Below are 20818 nucleotides of genomic sequence, written 5' to 3'. Positions count from 1 at the left end.
GGCTGCTGAAAGATCTCAGCCTTAACGACACAGCATCCAAACCCCGATGTAAAGAGTTCCAAGTACTGACAGAGGTTATTCCTCATCACTGTCTGAAGCGGGCAAAGCCTTACTCTGAAATTCTGCCCTCTGGTCTTATATTGTCCCACAAGGGGAGACAACCTTTCAGCATCTACCCTGTCAAACCCCCCCCAAGAACCTTTTATCAGTACAGGCCCAACCTACTCAACCTCTCCTCATAAGAACATTCCTCCATGCCCACAATAAACCTGTTGAACACTCACCGTGCCGTCTCTAATGCCAGCATATCTTTCCTTAGATAAGGGAACAAAACTGTCCACAGTATTCTATGGCAAGGTGGTGTTGGACTATGGTGGGCAAAATTAAATATCACCTAACACCGGGTTACAGTCCAACAGGTTTATTCTGAAGTATTTCTATTCTAGGAGAGGTTTAGCTACTGCGTTGCACAGTTTGAGTAAGACGTCATGATTTTTATACTCCATTCCGTTTGAGATAAAACCAACATTCCATTCACCTTCCCTAACACCTGCTGCACTTGGGAGCTAGTTCTTCTTTGACATACATTGCGCTATTTCCTCCATCCCATCTACCAAATTCCCATTCTTCCAATTTCCTGACTTTTCCTGATTGAGTGCTGTACTCTTCTCCTGACCACACTCTGGAAAACTGAGTTTGACTGGGAGTTGGAGCAATGAATCTAAATTGTCAGCACAATAGAGATGCAGGAGGATAAACAGTATATGGTGTATGGTATTTGATTGGAGGAACAGTTGGAGAGGATTCATGGCAGCAAAGATCATCTTCATGTATTGAAAAATACTACAAGGACAAAAACACTGTCAAGAGAAACTGAATGTTACACTTGACAGAAGAATCCTCGAACTGAACAGCACTTCGTTGCTACTGGAGACAACATCTTAAGTTACTGGAATTTGCAGGCCATGTATGTGGGTGTTTTGGTTTCAACATCTGCATGTTTATCAAGATTTGAATGACATTAAATGGTGGGCTGTGGCTTTGGCAGTATACTTTATAAAATCTGAAGGAAGGAACAGGAAACTGCAGAAAAGAAAGCAGACAAAGAGCTAAGGTCTGTAAAATTTGGAGATCTGGCAGAGGCTGAACATCATTAGATTCAGAAAAAGTTGAAGGCAAGGTATTTTGGTCTCAAAGTCAATAAGAATGAATTCCTTTGGATTGGTAGGTTCAAGTAGCAATGGTGATGGTTTGCATACCAGGTTTCTTTTATCTTACTTAAAAGAACATTTCTTTGTTTCAGGGAAACCTGTGTTTAATCCTGTTTCACTGTATCTATCAGATTTATGCCTTGGAAAATATACAGGAAGATTTTCAGGTAAGGATAACAGACGAATTGAATGTGTCTGTCCAATTCTCCCTTGCTTAGTGATTTAATGCCAGACCTTGTTCGATCATATAAAGTGTTTTCATTTCTGCTCACATATGCCACAGCTACATATTATTCTAGGAATGGACTGGCATCCAAAGAGAACATCCAGCTCTTTTTCTCTGCTGCAATTCTTCTTAAATCTCTCTGTCTTGTCTCTATCACTTTCATGTTCAACACGCTCAAGGAATTCATGGTCCGTTAGACAGTCAGACATCGAATGTCCAGTTTGCTGTCTTCATTTCTTTATTCCTTTCCCTTTGGCCATATTCCCTCTCAGGTTCCAACCTGCCATAACCATGAACTCGTTTCTTTCTCTATTTGCTCCCCTAACTCCCTTTATGCTGACGCTGAACAGAATTTATTAATGAGACCTCTCACTCCATCAACACAATTCCCCATTAGCTGTAAAAAAGTTAAATACTGTGGATGTTGAAGACCATAACCCATAACGTCGATTTTCCTGCTCCTCTGATGCTGCCTGACCTGCTGTGCTTTGGTTTACAGCATCTGCAGTCCTTGTTTTTACCTTGAGAAACATCTCAGCTATGATTGAATGGTGGAGCAGACCCGAATGGCCTAATTTCTGCTCCTGCGTCTTATGGTCACATGGTCTGATGGAACTAGGAGCAGGACAAGGATATATCCTCAAGGGACACGAGAAGTAATGGTATAAAAGTGGAAGAGAAGCAATTATAATTGATTGCAGGATGGTATAGTCAGGCATTGCTGAAGGTTGCAAAGAGGGTATGGAGGGATGGTTTACCTCTATCACATTAGCAAAATATGCCATTTTGAGTTTTTGATTAAAAGTCCTTTTGAGACTGTGACAGGAACTGATTGGAGAAATTTAAATACCAATTTGAGCGTAAGATGGGCCACATTTTGTTTTGGCAAAATATAATCAAAGATGTAACAAGGATTACAGATGAGAGTGAAAGCTTACAATGACAATGGGATGAAGGATTATCTTTTTGAGTTGGAGTGATGATGTTAGACTTGAAAGAGAAAGGTACAGAACCTGATGGGAGAGAACTGTTAACAATATCAGCTCATGGAGAAGTTCAGAAGACATCATATTGGACTCAAAACATTCACACTTTTATTGCTCCTCAGGTGGTGCCAAACCTGCTGAGTTTTTTTCCTGCACTTTCTGTTTGTGATTTGGAACATGAATCACAAAAAGCTTGCATTCAGGTTCAGTGGGTAATAGAGAAGGCAAATGGAATATTGGCCTTTATTTCAAAGGGAATGGTGTGCATAAGTAGGGAGGTTTATGCTAAAACTACACAAGGCATGAATCATAAAGAAGGATGAAAGATGGCCTTATTGAAACATGCAAGATTTTCAGAGGACTTGGCAGGTTAGATGTGGAAAGGTTTCTTCCCCTTGTGTGAGAGTCAAGGATCAGAAAGACAATCTCAGGGGCCACACATTTAAGACAGAGGTGAAGAGGAGTCTTTTCTCTGAGGGGAGGGGATCTGTGGAATTCTTTACCACATAAGGCTGATGAGGGTGGTGCATTAAAAATGTATCTCCATCCTGATTATGATTAAGGGTTATGGGAAAAAGGCAAGAAATGTTGAATTGAGGATTATCAGATCCACTACTATCTCCTTGAATGTCGGAGCAGACTCTATGGGCTGAATGGCTGCAGAGTGGAGAGATGGAGGAGATGACCTGGGGGTTGCAGTGAGAGAGAGACTCACTGCCTTGAAGAAATTTTCCTCTTCTCTCTACAAGAATCTCAGTGAGTCTCTCTCTCACTGCAACCTCCAGGTCAACTCCTCCAGCCCCATCCCCATTCACCTATTGTTACTTTCTCCCCATCCCCATCCCCTCTCATTTATCTCTCCACTCTGCAGGCACCCTGCCTCTATTCCTGATGAAGGGCTTTTGCCTGAAAAGTCGATTTTCCTGCTCCTCGGATGCTGCCTGACCTGCTGTGCTTTTCCAGCACCACTCTAATCTAGACTCTGAGAAGTTTCTCAACCCCATTTTCCCACCTCCTCCCCATAACCTTTTATCCCTTTAACAATTAAGAACCTATCTCTCTCTCTGTCTTTAATAGACTCAATAGCCTAGCTGTCACAGCCTTCTTTGGCAATGAATTTCATAGATTCACCACTCTCTGACTGAAGAAGTTTCTCCTCATCTCTGTTCTGAAATGCCTTCCCTTTACTCTAAGGCTGTGCTGTCGGGTTCCAGTCTCAAATGCTAATGGATACATTCTCTCAACACCCACTCTTGCCAAGCCTTTCAGTATTCTGTAAATTTCAATTAGATCCCACATCCTTCAAAACTCCATCGAGTATAGGCCCAGAGTTTCAACATCCCTCATATGGGATGGATGGGTTGGACCAAAGGGTCTATTTCCGTGCTGTACATCTCTATAACTCTATGTTAAGCTTTTCATTCCTGAGATCATGCTTGTGAACCTCGCCTGGCCCCACTCCCAAGCTAGAAATATGGGGCCCTACACTGCTCACAATATTCTAATTATGGTCTGACCAGAAATGTACAAACCCTCTGAATTACATCTCTGCTTTTATGTTTGTGCTCTTGAAATAAAAACCAATATTGCATTTGCCTTCCTAACTACCGACTCAACTTGCAAGTTAACCTTTACACAATTCTGGATTAGGACTTCCAAGTCCCTTTACACTTCAGATTTCTGAATTCTCTCCCCATTTAGAAATTAGTCTATGCCTCAATCCTTCCTACCAAAGTGCATGACCTCACACTTTCCCACATTATCTTCTATCTGCCACTTCTTTGCCCACTCTCCTAACCTGTTTAAATCTTTCTGCAGAGACCCAGCCTCCTCAACACTACCTGTCCCTCCATCTACCTTTGTATCATTTGCTAACTTAGCCAGAATGCTCTCAGTTCCTGCATCCAGACCATTAATGTAAAACATGAAAAGTTGTCGTCCCAACACTGACCTTTGCAGAATTCCACTAGTCACCAGCTTCCATCCTGAGAACAACCATTTTATCCCCACTCTCTGGTTGTCAGGCAGAAAGAAATCTTCTATCCATACTCGTACCTTACCTCTAACACCACGGGCTCTATGGGCTCTTTCATATCTACCTGATGCTTCTAAATATCATCTGAAAACACATCAATGTCCACACCGACAACTCCCAGCTCCACCCCATCATCACCTCTCGATACCCTCATCACTTCTAAACTGTCAGACTGTCTGATATCCAGTACCATATCAGCAAACATTGCTTCCAACGAAGTGACAGGAATCAAAAGCTCCTATCTTTTAATCCTTGTGACAAACTTCAGTGTTGACTTACCAGCTCCATTCTTCTGTCTGGTAGCTGGGTTTGAGGCTGAACCACCCTGTTCACAGCCTGGGTACCAGCTACACATGTATGTTTAGGGAGGAGAAAGTGAGGTCTGCAGATGCTGGAGATCAGAGCTGGAAATGTGTTGCTGGAAAAGCGCAGCAGGTCAGGCAGCATCCAGGGAATAGGAGAGCCCATTCCTGAAGAAGGGCTTATGCCCGCAACGTCGACTCTCCTATTCCCTGGATGCTGCCTGACCTGCTGCGCTTTTTCAGCAACACATTTCCAGCTATGTTTAGGGAGGAGATGGTTATATGTTATTGAACTGGTTATCCAGAGGTCCAAGCTAATGTCCTCAGGATCACGGTTCAAATCCCACCATAGCAGAAGGTGGAATTTAAAGTCAATTTCTATATTGCGTCATAGAGCCATACAGCACAGAAGCAGACCCTTTGATCCAACCAGTCCTTGCCAAACATAATCCCAAACTAAACTAGTCCCAACCTGCTGCTCCTGGCTCATATCCCTCCAAACCTTTCCTATGCATGTACTTATCCAATTGTCTTTTAAACATTCTAATGGTACCCATATCCACCACTTCTTCAGGAAGTTCATTCCACACATGAGCCATCCTCTGTGGTAAAGAAAAAGCATCCACCCATGCCTTTTAAAAATATTTCTCCTCTCACCTTAAAAATGTGCCTCCTAATCTTGAAATCCCCCATCCTCGGGAAAAGACAACTCCCACTAACTCTATCAATACCCCTCACCTCAGCTCTGGGGAAACCACAGTGATTATCATGAAAAGAACACATTTGGCTCACTCATGCCTTCTCGGACAATCTCCTGTTCTGAGGAACATGTGACTCCAGACTCACATCAACTCTGACTCTGAACTGCCCTCTGAAATGGGGAAACAAGCCACTTACTTCAAGCTCAGTTACAGATGGGCAACAAATGTTGGCCTTGCCAATGATATATACATCTCAAGAAAATATTTTGTCAAAAAATATGATTTTCAAGTTGAATATTAGATTACTTACAGTGTGGAAACAGGCCCTTCGGCCCAACAAGTCCACACCAACCCTCCAAAGAGCAACCCAACCAGACCCATTCCCCTACATCTAAAACTGCAGGCAATTTATCATGGCCAATTCACCTAACCTGCACATTTTCTTTTTAACTGTGGGAGGAAACCTGAGCACCCGGAGGAAACGCATACAGACACGGGGAGAATGTGCAAACTCCACACAGACAGTTGCCTGAGGTGGGAATTGAACCCAGGTGTCTCGCAGTATGAGGCAGCAGTGCTAACCACTGTGCCACCATGCTGCCCATATCTGATCAGATATCCACACGCTTATCAAGATTATTTATTTCCACCTCCATCATTTCACCATCAACATTCCCTGCTCATTTGCTGCTGAAACTCTCAGCCACACCTTTGCTCCCTCTAGAATTGAAAATGTGTTGCTGGAAAAGCACAGCAGGTCAGGCAGCATCCAAAGAGCAGGAGAATCAACGTTTCGGGCATGAGCCCTTCTTCAGGAATTATGCCCGAAACGTCGATTCTCCTGCTCCTTGGATGCTGCCTGACCTGCTGTGCTTTTCCAGCAACACATTTTCAGCTCTGATCTCCAGCATCTGCAGTCCTCACTTTCTCCTCCCTCTAGAATTGCCTATTTCCATGCACTCCTCATCCACACTCTCATGTCCTGAATCTCACAAAGTCCTGCCCACCCACGGGCTTGCTCACCTCCTCTGGTTCCAAGTTAAGGAACACATTCTTTTAAAAATTCTCATCCCTGTTTTCAAATCCTTCCATGACTTTGTTCCTTCCTATTTCTGTAATATCCTCCAGCCCACAATGTTCTAAGATATCTGTGCCCATTTAACACTGGCCTCTTTGGCCAAACCCTAACCCTCATTTTAATTGATTCAGCATTGGTGGCCAAGTCTTCAGCTACCTCTTGCTGTACCTTGAACTCTCTCCATTTCCTTTCTCCCTCTGTATCGTTTCTTCTGCAAATCTTTGTGCCCTCTCCCTATGTTGCCTGTTCACTTTGACCCTTTGTATTTCCTGTCTCCCCTTCCAGCTGCCCCCTCCTTTTCCCATGTCCTCCTATTACACTCCCTTAAGTGTTCCCATAGGATTTGCCATATATCAAAATTAATTAAATTAACTGGATTTTTATCATATGTACCCATGACATGTGCAAGAAAACTGTCCAATAAAAAGTGTGAAGTTATGGGGGCGAAGCTAGGAAAATGGCAGCAGTAAGGCGGCACGGTGGCACAGTGGTTAGCACTGCTGCCTCACAGCGCCAGAGACCCGGGTTCAATTCCCGCCTCAGGTGACTGACTGTGTGGAGTTTGCACGTTCTCCCCGTGTCTGCGTGGGTTTCCTCCGGGTGCTCCGGTTTCCTCCCACAGTCCAAAGATGTGCAGGGCCGGGTGAATTGGACATGCTAAATTGCCCCTAGTGTTAGGTAAGGGGTAAATGTAGGGGGATGGGTGGGTTTCGCTTCGGCAGGGCGGTGTGGACTTGTTGGGCCGAAGGGCCTGTTTCCACACCGTAATGTAATCTAATCTAATCTCAGACATTCATTCAGAGAGCTGACACAAACATGAATAGTCCAAATGGTCTCCTTTGGCACTGACCAAATTCTATAATTCTAGGAACATGTGAGATTACTTGCATCCTATCATAAAGGGACTGAATGCAGAGCTCAGGAAGTAAGAGACAGGCCATTACAGGTCTACCCAATGCCCACACACCTACATTTCTGCAAAATCAGAAATCTGACTGATCATCTCCTGCCCATGCCCAGCTCAGACTGACACCAATCATCAAAAAAAAATGAAGAGGGAGGAAATAAAACTTTGTGGGCAAACTTGCAAGCACTATCAAGATTGCCAGCTAAAGCTCCTTTATGAACCAAAGAGATGATAAGCCCCTTCGAGAATGAGGTTGGGGGAATAATAACTGGGAACCAGGAAAAGTAGAGGAGTTGAATAACTACTTTGCACCTGTTTTCATAGTAAAAGACATTCGTATCATCCCAAAATTACTAAGTGTTCACCAGACAAAAGCAGGAGAGAAAATAGGACTAATGTAGTTTGCTAAACTTGGATGGCACGGAAGAATTGTACCAAAGGGTCTGTTTCTGTGCCGTTTGATTCAGTGACTCTGAAATATTAGAATTATCAAAAGAGAAGAGGTGCTGGAGAAACTACCAGGGCTAAAGACCAATAAAGTCCATAGGCCTAATGGAATGCTTCTCAAGATATTAAACACAGGAGCTACAGAGATAGTGGACACACTGGTAGAAATCTTCCAGGAATTCTTCAAGTCTGAAAAATCCCAGAGGATTGGGAAACTGTCAATGTGACACCTTTATTTAAAAAGGAAAGGGGGTAAACAAAACCAGACAATTATAAGCCAGTTAGTTGAACTGATATTGCTCCTGGAGAAATATTGTTGCAATGTAAAGGATGTAATAGCAGACCATTTCAAAATGCAGAACAGCTCAAGCAGAGGTAGCATGGCCACACAAAGGAGAAATTGTGTCTCACAATTTTACTAGAATTCTTTGAGGCAGCAACAAGCAGGACAGATAAAGGAGAAGCAGTGGATGTTATACATTTGGATTTTCAGGAGATGTTAAAATAAGGTATCACACATTACACTACTTTACAACATAAGCCATGATGTGAAGGTGCTGATGTGAGACTGAGGTGGACAAAGTCAAAACTCACACGACACTGGGTTTGCTTGAAAAGACAAGCTTTCAGAGCCTTGCTCCTTCTTCAGGTGCTGCTGAGGGATGATATATCAGACACAGAATTTATCAACAAAAGATCAGTCATACAACAGATGCAAATGTACTGGGCAAACCTCGATGACTTTTAAGTCTTTAATCAGTTAGAATGGAAGTGCACCCTCTCTCACACTATCTTGCCCACTCACACATAGACACATACACTCTCATTTCTCTCTCTCTCTCTCTCTCTCTCCCCCCCCCCCCTCCCCCTCACACACACATGCTCTCCACCACAATTATTTCCCGTGCTTCTTTCTGACTTGGATGGAGAAAGTGAATATCCTGAAGCTAAATTTGCAAATGGGGCTAAAACTAAGTGGGAAGGCAATCGGTGAGGATGACACAAACAATTTGGAGAGGGATACAGACAGGTTAAGTGAGTGGGCAAACATTTGGCAGGTGGAAAATGTGAGGTGATGCCCTTTGACAGGAAGAATAAAGGAGCTGAATACTTAAATCGGGAAAGACTGCAGAAAGCTACAGAACAGAGGGGGATTCAGGAGTCCTCGTCCATAAATCACAAATATATCCAAGTTCAGTGGGAAATAAGGAATGTTGGCCTTTACTTCAAAGAGAATGACATTTCAATGTAGGGTGCTATTGTTCCAAATTGGCCTCCTCCCACCTCTATCAACACGCCAATCACTCACCAATCCTGTCCTAACTTACCAATCCAGCTCCAAGCACCGCAACACCACCAGTTTAAAACTCTCATCAATAAGTTAATCATTTTGCAACAACATATCCCTTACTAATCCAGTTATCTTGCCCACAGAAAATATATAATTTATCACAGAAGCAGAGTATAAGTATCTGGATGAACATCTGAAACTTTGTGGGAGAAATAGCAAATTGTGTTCATCAAGAAAATATATTTCACCCTCCACCCAATACAGCATTGGTACTGAGGTACTAGTGACATGTTGATTTATGAATAGCTGAGGAAGGGTCACTGGACTCAAAACATTAACTATTTCTCTCTACACAGATGCTGCTAGACCTGCTGAGTTTCTCCAGCAATTTCTGTCATTGTCTAACTCAGCCTGGTATATACTTAATAAGTGTGCCTCCATTGCTTACTGGGGAGAGAATGCATCAATCACCAAAAACACCTACAATCCTCAAGAGAATAAATTGTCCTTGATCGATCTTCAATGGGAAACCTTTTAGTTTTCATCAGAGCCCCCTACTTGTAGATTCCCTCAGGGGATGAAATATCTTTCAGGGCCTCAAAGCCTGCTTCTATCTTCTTCCCAGACTTCACAAACAGGATTGACCCATTTCTCACCCTGCTCCTGCCCCTCTGAAATCAGGTCTTCATATTTTGACTCTACTTTTTCTCCCTTGGTCAGTCTCTTCACACTTACATTTATGGTTCTTCTGATATTTTACATTAGTCCCACAATCTCCTGTTTCCTGGACTGAGCTGCTTCCTCTTCACCACGGATATGCAATCCCTCGACACATCCATCCTCCATCAGGATGGTCTAAAGGCACTCTGCTTCTTTCTTGAATGGATGCCTAAACAGTTCCCATCATGGACCACGCTCCATCATCTGGCTGAGTTTATTCTCACTTTAAATAAGGTATCCTTTAACTCATCTCACTCTCCAGGTCAAGGGAGTGGATATGGACACCTGCATGGGTCCTAGTTCTGCCTGTCCCTTTGCTGAGTCTGTGAAACATTTCTTGTTCCAGTCCTACGCAGGTCCCTCTCACAACTCTTTCTCCAAAATACTGATGATCATTAATGCTCTCATCTGGAATTGGAAAAAAATATCAGTTTCGATTCAAACTTCCATATTTCTTTCACCTTTGCCTGGTCTATCTCTGACATTCCCCTTCCCTTCCTCAATTTTGATTTTTCTATTTCTTGATAAGAGCTTGCCCACCAATACCCACTACAACCTCTCCAACCCCCCACAGTTAACACCTCCTCATACCCTGCTGTTGAAAGGACTTCATTCCATTTGCCCTGTTCCTCTGCAGCATCTGTTCTCATAATGGTACCTTCCACAGGGGTGCCAACCTAACCTAATCCAGTCCCATTGGCCAGCACTTGGCCCATATTGCTCTAAACCCTTCCTATTCATATACCCATCCAGATGCCTTTTAAATGTTGTAATTATATCATCCTCCATTTCCTCATTCCACTCATGTACCACCCTCTCCAGTTAAATCTTTCCCCTCTCACCCTAATCCTATGCCCTCTTGGTCTAGACTCTTCACCTCCCTCCCACCCCACAACCCAACCCCCGCCCCCAACCCAGGGAAAAGACTTTGTCCATTTAGCCTATCCATGTCCCTCATGATTGTATCAACATAAACCTCTAAAAGGTCATTCCTCAGCCTCCAACATTCCAGGGAAAATATCCCCAGTCTAATCAGCCTCTCCCTAGAGCTCAAATCATTAACTCTGGCTCAAATCCTTGTAAATCTTTTCTGAACCCTTTCAAGTTTCATACCATGTTTCCCATACAAGAGAGACCAGAATTGCACACAATATTGCGAAGTGGCCGAACCACTGTCCTGTACAGCCACAACATGACCTCCCAACTCCTATACTTGATGCTCTGACCAATAAAAGAAAGCATATCAAACACCTTCTTCACCATCCTATCTACCTACAACTCCACTTTGCACTCCAAGATCTCTTTGTTCAGCAACATTCCTCAGGACCTTCCTTTGTCCTCAGTTTCCACTTAACCAGTCTCCTGCATTCAAAGGACCATCCTCAGCCATTTCCTGAACCTCTCACAATATGCTACCAGCAACATCTCTCTCTGGTTCACTCTTCCATCATTCCTACTAATTCCTCATCCCCACTCTCCCCGTGATATTGGTGAGACCAAAAGCAGACAGGGTGACTACTTTGCTGAACACCTTTGCTTTGTCTGTAAGAATGATTCTGACCTTCTAGTTCCTTGTCATTTCAATAAACTATCTTGCTCCCATGCTCATGTGACTGTCCTGGGTCTGCTATATTGTTTCAACAAAGCTCAACACAACCTGGAGGAACAGTATCTCATTTTCTACCTCGATAGATACGTTACTGCCTTCAGGACCCAACATGGAATTCAACAATTATAAACTGTGAACACACATTATACCCCCCTCTCTGTCTTTTTAGCTTTGTGCCCAGTACAGCTGACCTATTTTCTCCTGTTCAAACTGATCATGAACACTATTTGACATTTCAGTCTCTCTTTTACAATTATTGAAACCCCTATTGTCTTCTGCTCTGGGCACCCTCACAGTATGTTCCTCTTGCTCCTTCTCTCCCTCTGTCAACAGCATAAAAACCATCACTTTCCAACACTTTTCAGTTCTGAAGGGCCATATCAGACTTGAAATGCTAACTCTGTGTCTCTCTCCAATAAATGCGACCTGACCTGCTGTGTTTCTCCAGTATTTTCTGTTTTTATTTAACATCCTGCAAACACTGATGTTCAGCTGTGCATATCAGAGAACAAACAAACATTTACTTCAGTTTTTCAATTTGTTCCAGGGAGTTGCAAATGAAGAAATGAAACTAAGTAATCCACTGAAATTGATCACAGAAGCAAAACCCAGACCTGGACCTATTTATGCTTGGAATAAAGGTGAGTTCATGCAACGTTTCCAACAAGTTTCAGCAACAAGTCATAAGACAGAGTACAGAAAGGGTCAGGGATCTGATTTCAGGCACATCAGATGAGAAGACAACTGTGGGGATTGGAGCAGTCAACACAGGACCAAGGGGACACTTATCCTTAAACGCACACAGTACATGAACGAGGGCAATGAGCTTGTAGTACAGATTGAAATCGAGTCATAGAGAGGTACAGCACAGAAACAGACCCTTCAGTCCAACTCGTCCGTGTCGACCAGATATCCCAAGCTAATCTCATCCCATTTGCCAGCACCCGGCCCATATCCCACTAAACCATTCGGATTCATATACACATCGAGATGCCTCTTAAATATTGCATTCAATTTATTATCATGTGTACCGAGACACAGTGAAAAGCTTTGTTTTGCGAGCAATACAGGCAGATCACAGAGTTAAGTAATACAGATAAGTAAATAATGGGTACCAGCAGCAAAAACAAAAACACAGGTACAGGCGAATGTTAAGAGTATGTGAGTACATTCAGTATTCTAACAGTAGGATAGTAACAGCTTTGAAACTGGCTGATGGGTGTGTTCTGGTTTCTGTACCTTCTCCCTAATGGTAGACGTTGTAGAAAAACATTGCCAGGATGGGATGGATCTTTGAGAATGCTGGCGGCCTTTCCTTGACAGTGGGCCTGGTGGATGGATTCTATAGATGAGGGTTGGCCTTTGTGATTGTCTGGGCTGAGTTCATCACTCTCTGTAACTGTCTCCGATCTTGAATGGTACAGTTGCCATCCCAGGCAGTGATACATCCAGACAGAATGCTCTCGATGACACACTTATAACAGTTGGCAAGGGTATTCGCCATCATGCCAAATTTCTTCAGCTGCCTGAGGAAGAAGAGAAGTTGTTGGGCCTTTGTGAACAGTGTGTCCACATGAAGAGTCCAAGAAAGCCTGTTGTGGATGACCACTCCCAGGAGCTTGATACTCTCCACTCCCTCCACCTCTGTGCTGATAATGTGAAGGGGGGCATGAATAACATCCTGCCAAAAGTCAATAATGTGTTCCTTAGTTTTGCAGGCATTGAGAGCCTAGGTTGTTCTCAGTGCACCATTTTTCCAGGTCTTCCACTTACCCTCTGTAATCTGTTTCATTGCCATCTGAGATTTGACTAACGATGGTGGTGGCATCAGCTAACCTGTAAATGGCAATAGTCTGGTATTTGACAATGCAGTCATGGGTATTAGTGAGTACAGTGGGGGGCTGATTACGCAGCCCTGGAGGGCTCCAGTGTTGACTGTTAGTGAGGATGAAATATTGTTCCCAATCTTCACCAATTGCGGCCTGTGGGTCAGGAAACTGAGAATCTAGTTGCGGAGAGTGAGGCTATTGCAATTGTACCAGCCTCCACTACTTCCTCTGGCAGCTCATTCCACACACGCACCACCCTCAGCGTGAAACAATTGCCCCTTCAGTCCCTTTTATGTCTTTCACCACTCACCCTAAACCGATGCCTTCTACTTCTGGACTCCCCCATCCCAGGGAAAAGACTTTGTCTATTTATCCTATCAATGCCCCTCATAATTTTATAGATATCTATGAGGTCACCCCTCAGCCTCCAACGCTCCAAGGAAAACAGCATCAGCCTCCTCAGCCTTTACCTATCGCTCAAAACCTCCAACCCTGGCAACATCCTCATAAATCTTTTCTGAAGATTTTCAAGATTCACAAATTCCTTCCAATAGGAAGGAGAACAGAACTGCACACAGTATTCCAAAAGTGGCCTAACCAATGTCCTGTACAGCTGCAACATGACATCCCAACTCAATGCTCTGACCAATAAAGGAAAGCCTGCGACTCTACTTTCAAAGAGCTATGAACCTGTACTCCAAGGTCTCTTTGTTCAGCAATGCTCCCTAGGACCTTACCATTCAGTGTATAAATCCTGCTAAGATTTGCTTTCCCAAAATGCAGCTCCTCGCATTTATCTGAATTAAACTCCAGCTGCCACTTCTCAGCCCATTGGCCCATCTGATCAAGATCCCGTTGTAATCTGAGGTAACCTTCTTCGCTGTCCACTACACCTCCAATTTTGGTGTCATCTGCAAACTTACTAACTGTACCTCAAATGTTCACGTCCAAAGCATTTATATAAATGACGAAAAGTAGTGGACCCAGCACCGATCCTTGTGGCACTTCACTGGTCACAAGCCTCCAGTCTGTAAAACAACCCTCCATCATCACCCTCTATCTTTTATCTTTGAGCCAGTTCTGTATCCAAATTGCTAGTTCTCCCTGTGTTCCGTGTGATCTAACCTTGCTAACCAGTCTCCGTAGGGAACCTTGTCGAATGCCTCACTGAAGTCCACATAGATGAGGTCCACCGTTCTGCCCTCATCAATCCTCTTTGTTACTTCTTCAAAAAGCTCAATCAATTTCATGAGACATGATTCCCCACACACAAAGCCATGCTGACTATTCCTAATCAGTCCTTGACTTTCCAAATACGGGTAAATCCTATCCCTCAGGTTCCCTCCAACAACCTGCCCACCACCGATGTGAGGTCTATGTGTCCTGGCCTACCACCCTTCTTAAATGGTACCACGTTAGCCAACCTCCAGTCTTTCCAGCACTTCACCTGAGACTATTGATGATACAAATATGTCAACAAGGGGCCCAGCAATCACTTCCCTAGCTTCCCACAGTCAGTGGGTACAATGTTGTGGCTATTACAAAGACATGGCTGCAAGGGGATCAGGGCTGGGAACTAAATATCGAAGGATACGCATCCTATGGAAAGAACAGGCAGGTGGGTGGAGGGAACAGGATTTCCTTGTTAGTCAAAATCGAGATTAAATCAATAGCAAGAAGCGACATGGGAGGGTGCGGGTGGAAGACAGAGAATGTGTTTGTATAGAATTGAGGAACTGCAAAGGGATAAAAAGACCCCAATGGGAGTTATGTACAGACCCCCAAGCAATTGTCAGTCTGTGGGGAAGAAATTAAATCAGGAGATAGTTTGAGAGGGAAAAGCTTGATTTAGACGTAATGGTATTATAATGGACTGAAGGTGAGTACAATGACATGAGGGAGGATCAGGCCAGAGTTTATTGGAAGGGAGCTGAAAATGTGTTGCTGGAAAAGCGCAGCAGGTCAGGCAGCATCCAGGGAACAGGAGAATCGACGTTTCGGGCATAAGCCCTTCTTCAGGAAGGGAGTCAAGTAGGGAAGACAGTAGAACAGCAAGGGCAGGGGTTTATGGGGTATTTGGGAGGCACAGCAGAAATTCATCCCTAGGAAGAAGAATCAGACTAAAGGGAGGACAAGCTGACCATGGCTGACAAGAGAAGGCAGGAACACCATGAAAACAAAAGAAAAAGTGCATCATGTGGTGAAGATTAGTGGGGAGCCAGAGGATTGGGAAGACTTTAAAACCAGCAGATGCTAACTAAAAAAAGCAATAAGGGGAGAGAAGCTGAATCATTCAAGTAAGCTAGCTAGTAATATAAAAGAAGACTGTAAGGTTTTTTTTAGAAATATATAAGGTAAGAGAGAGGCAAGAGTGGACACTGGACTACTGGAAAATGAGCTGGAGAAGTAGTAATGGGGAATAAAAAAATTACAGAGGAACTAAATAGATACTTTGCATTAGTCGTCACAGTGGAAGACAGCAGTAGCAGACCAGAACTTCAAGTGAGTCAAGGAGCAGAGATGAGTGCAGTGGCCATCACTAAGGAGAAAGGGGCTAGGGAAGTTGAAATGTCTGAAGGTAGACAGATCACCTGGACTGGATGGACTACAGCTCAGGGTGCTGAAGGAAACAGCTGAGGAGGTCTTTCAGAAAAAAAATCACTGAAACGTCCCAGACGACTAGAAAATGGCTAATGTAACACTTTATAAAGAGAGAGAGGCAGAAGACAGGAAATTATAGCCTGACCTCTGTCATTGGTAAGTTATAAAGGAGTACTAAGACCTACGTTGTAAAATAAGACTGTGTCAGCACGGCTTTGTCCAAGCATGCCTGATAAATTCTTCAAGGAGGTCATGAGCTAGTTAAACAAAGGACAACCAGTGATGTGATGTATGTGGATTCCCAGAAAGCTTTTGACAAGGTGCCACACAGGAGGCTGCTAGATAAGACAACAGCCCATGGGTGTTAGGGGCAAGGTAATGGTGTGGATACTGGATTGGCTCACTGGTAGAAAACAGGGAATGGGATTAAAGGGGTCTTTTTCAAGATGTCATCCGGTGAGTAGTGGAGTTCTTGCAGGGCCATTATACATTAACGATCGAGACAAGGAACTGAGTGCGTTGCTGCCAAGCGTGCAGACGACACAAAGATGGATGGAGGGTCAGGATATGTTGATGAGACAGGGAATCTGTAGAAGGACTTGGACAAGCACGGAGAGTGGACAAAGAACTGGCAGATGGAAGACAATGTGCGATATTGAGAGGTTATGCACTTTGGTAGAAAGAATACAGGCACAGACTATCTTCCAAATGGGAAAAGACTTCGGAAATCTGAAGCACAAAGGGATACAGTAGTCCAAGTTCAGAATTCTCTTCAGCTTAACATGCAGGTTCAGTTGGCAGTTAGGAAGGCAATGCAATGTTAGCATTCATTTTGAGAGGGTTATAGATTGTGTGATACATTGCGTTAGACTTTTGGGTGATTTTTAAGTGACTGTGAGTGATAGTCTTTGCTGGTCTATCCCAATCCCATTTTTCCCATCTGCCCCATCATTTATATGAAGCAATTTTCTATTTAACAAGGTTTTGCTGGAATGTAACTAAGGTGTACCTGGTTGATCCTGCCAGTAGCATATGCTTGTCTCAAAAATTAAGCCATGCATGTCTAAGTACTCACGGACGGTACAGTGAAACTGCGAATGGCTCTTTATCCTAGGTGGTGCGCCCTGGCGATGTATTTTTTCCGCCAGGTGCGTAACCTCAACTACGACACGCAGCTCCTGTTCGTCGACCGTGACAGTTTGGAGGTCGCCCTCAAGACGCTGCCTGTCTTTTACCAGGACCTGATCACTGTCTGGAACATGGTCGAATCGCGTCATGCCTACCCTCCGGCTGGAGTAGCGGCTGTCGTCAGGGAGCCGTTGCTCAGGAATCCGCACCTCCGTACTCACGGGTTCGAGTGGCTGTCGGAGGGGAGGGCCGTGGCGGCGAGGGTGACCAGGGTCGGGGACGTGCTGGGTGCCAGGGGCCTGGGCTGGACGCTGCCGCAGGACATAGCAAGCAGGGCAGCGGTAGATGTCCGGTACGTGGCCACCGCCATCCGACGCCTTAAAACGGCGGTGCTCGGACTCGACGTAGTGCACCAGTTGGAGGACGCTCAGGTGTGCGGTGGGATCCCGTCCGTGCTCACCCCAGCCTGGACGGAATTTCACATTGGCTCCAGGGTCCCGTTCTTCCCGCGGGAGCCTGTGCCCCACAACCTGAGCCGCCTCCGAAATTTTAATTTTGTTTCGTTTAAGGATGTGAAAAGGAGGGCCCTGTATAGACTGCTGCTGCACACCGTCCACCTCTTCCCTCTCATCCACCGTCCGGACACGCCTTGGCGTGCCCATTTGCCACCGGGCGGTGGGGATCCCCAGTGGAGGGCTCTCTAGAAGGGGGTCCTCCCCCTTTCTCTCGGGGATCTGGGGTGGAGGGTGCTGCACACAGCAGTCCCCTGCAACCGCAGATTGCGGTGGTTCACGGACTCCCAGCCCAACTGCTTGTTCTGTGGCGCTGTGGAGTCCGTGGACCATGTATATATTGGGTGTGGGTGTTTGCACTCCCTCTTTGATTTTCTTAAAAACCTCCTCCTCTGCTTTTGGTTGCACTTCAGTCCCACGCTCCTGATCTTTGGGCACCCGGTACGGAGGAAGGAAGGCAGGTCTGAAGACCTCCTCGTGGGTCTGCTCCTGGGCATGGCCAAACTGGCCATCAACAGGTCCAGGCAGCGGGCCGTGGAGGGCGTCGTTAGGCCCGACTGCCTGCCCCTCTTCCTCGGTTACGTTAGAGCCCGGGTGTCCTTGGAGAAGGAGCACGCGGTGTCCACCAACACCCTGAAGTTGTTCAGGGAGAGGTGGGCGCCGCAGGGAGTGGAGTGCATCATTTCTCCCTCCAACTCTACTTTGATTTAGTCCCTACCCTCCCCTTAACTGTTTGATCACACAGCACTGCCCTTTGATGTGAAGGGCAGTGTTTGTCACTGGCCACCCGGGTGTTTTCCTATCTTCCTGGTGATGGAAATTGAATAAAGATTCATGCACTTTGTGTCTTTCACTGTGTCTCACACGTATACACAGACACCATGGGTGCTGGGGAAAAAATAAGCACCACCGCACTTAGGTGGTAGTGTGGGGGTTAAATTTGAAAAAAAAGAAAAAACAGGAGATTTAAGAAAAAAAAAGAGAAAGAAAAAAAAAGTAACTAAGGTGTCACAGGGGAACGACCTGTACCTGAACCCATCTGAATAGGGAACTAGATAGGGAAATGGGAAATAACATTGCTCTGGGTTCACATCTCATCCAGACAAGATGGGATGAACTGTGAAATAAGTTGGAATAGCCTCAGTCAGTTCCAAATGAACTGGTCCTACAATACAAAACTAGCATTGCCCAACAGAGTGTGGCTGATGGCAAAAGAAATTTAACACTAAGCAGGTACACACGATGTCTCTGAGAGATGGAGGCAGAGGAGTCTGCTTATTTCAAAGAATGGGCATGGTGGAGGGAAGAGTGGATGATCTCTTTTTATTCATTCTGGCCACCTGGACGAGGTACCATTTAATTATTCAACACAATGTCTTCAATAGGTGGGTTAATTGGGTGGAGGCAAGGTCTCCTGCTCATACATCTGTCCCCTATTAAGGCACAACATCTTCAGGTGTGAGAAGGGAAGGTGAGAGGAATCATACTGACATTACCACAATCCACAGCATCAGAAAATTTCAGCAAAGACCCCAGGTCACCTTAACTTTCCAAGTGAAGAAAGATAGTTTATCATAAAAGCCATGACAATGCTGAAGTACAGGTGACTGTCTTTCACCTCCACCTCCTCAATGTTCAGTGTCTGGGCTTAACTTGATTGCATCCCGACATTTTATTAGCAAATTCTCTCAATTTGAAGTTTGAAAAATGCTTTGAGTAATGACTTTAAATGTCCATTTTCTATTTTATCAGAATTGGATGTGGTTTTTGATGTGCAGCGCTCCACAATGAATCATGTGCCCACTCCTGTGGATCCGATCGTGTATGATGTCGTCAATGTGAATCTCAGACAGGGGTACAGTAACAACACTGGAAAGTTCACAAGTCCCAAGAGTGGGCTGTACTTTTTCGGTTACTCTTCACTGCCAGGGAGGGGGCTGGAGACAGATGTGGCCCTGATCGTGAACAATAAGACAGTCAGTGTAATCCCGAGCATGCTTCCACATGAAAGTTCACAGCTCTCAGCCAAAACCGAGCTCCTGAATGTTCAGAAAGGAGACCAAGTGTGGGTCAAGCTAGTTTCTGGGAATTTGTGGAGTCACGATGGATCACTCAGCTTCCAGGGGTTTATAATGGCTCATTCTGTTCAATAATGGATTGGAAACATTGAGATAAATTCTTCACTTCTGTGTTGGTGTGTCAGAAGCTTTTGCCACAAATTGGTCAATATTTTCTGACCACCCTGCCAAACCTTACCATAACAACTCACTTATAACAAGCTCACCGACACCAAAGTGGAAAATCTACACTGTTTATCGCTGATAATCACATTTGAATCACAAGAGTTTATGAATTAACAAATCTGTTATATAGTACACTTCAGAAACTTATCCTGTTAACAAATATCTCTTTAGATAAGTGACGTGGACAATAAGGGAGACACTGAGAGACAGGGACTAAGAAAGAAGGTCAGATCGAGGGAAAGATATAAGGACATAAGAACTAGAAGCAGGAGGAGGCAATTCAGCCCCAGAACCTGCTCCACCATTTGATACAATCATGGCTGATCTCATCTCAGTCTCAACTTGCCTGCCCACTCTCCATAACCCGCCACTCATTATTAATTAGCTATCTGTCTATCACCTCCTTAAATTTACTCCATGTCCCAGCATCCACCACCCTCTGGGGTAGTCAATTCCACAGATTCATGATCCTTTCATAGAAATTATTTCTCCTCTTCTGTTTTAAATCTGTTCAATTGGTTGAAGCAAACTCAGTTTTGAAATGGTGGAGATGCAGATCCCAATGCAAAAAATATATCACAATGAAAAGCTTTGAAAGTAAGTTCTCCATGTGGGAGCTATACCGAGAGAAAAAGTTGTAGAATTGACACCATGCTGGTAAAGCTTATGGCGAATCCACATTCGCACGTGGTGTCAAAATCTGTTCACAACAAATACACATTTATATGTAAACAGCAGCTTTCACATATTGAATTCTCCCATTTAAAGGGCCAGGTTAAAGGTTTGGTGTTTGCCTAATGATTCTCACGCCTGTCTGTATGGATATGACAATTTGGAATAACGCAAGTATTTCTGTGCATCAGATCTTTCAATAAAACTTCTTCCAGCATTTCAATAAAGCTTTTCAGTAAATCTTCTTTCACACACAGACGCATCTCCTCTCTCTCTCTCACTCACTCACACACACACATATTCCCCCCCAATACACACAT

The 20818-nt window shown here is 44.4% G+C and overlaps 1 protein-coding gene across 1 annotated transcript; it reads left to right on the top strand.

Moving 5' to 3' along the window:
- Nucleotides 1-1206: 1206 nt before the first annotated feature.
- Nucleotides 1207-19736, top strand: LOC122546808 (complement C1q tumor necrosis factor-related protein 3-like). Its single transcript, XM_087981176.1, has 4 exons — nucleotides 1207-1224; nucleotides 1304-1378; nucleotides 12061-12154; nucleotides 19336-19736. Exons 1-4 carry the CDS (start codon nucleotides 1207-1209, stop codon nucleotides 19734-19736), a joined length of 588 nt encoding a protein of 195 aa, XP_087837302.1.
- The last annotated feature ends 1082 nt before the right edge of the window (nucleotides 19737-20818 follow it).

The sequence above is a fragment of the Chiloscyllium plagiosum genome, unplaced genomic scaffold (assembly GCF_037043375.1).
Source record: "Chiloscyllium plagiosum isolate Xiang-an unplaced genomic scaffold, Cpla_swu_hap1 HiC_scaffold_39, whole genome shotgun sequence".
In the NCBI taxonomy this organism is placed as follows: domain Eukaryota; kingdom Metazoa; phylum Chordata; class Chondrichthyes; order Orectolobiformes; family Hemiscylliidae; genus Chiloscyllium; species Chiloscyllium plagiosum.
The sequence above is the reverse complement of the archived record's forward strand: the minus strand, read 5'-3'. Positions and strand labels throughout refer to the sequence as shown.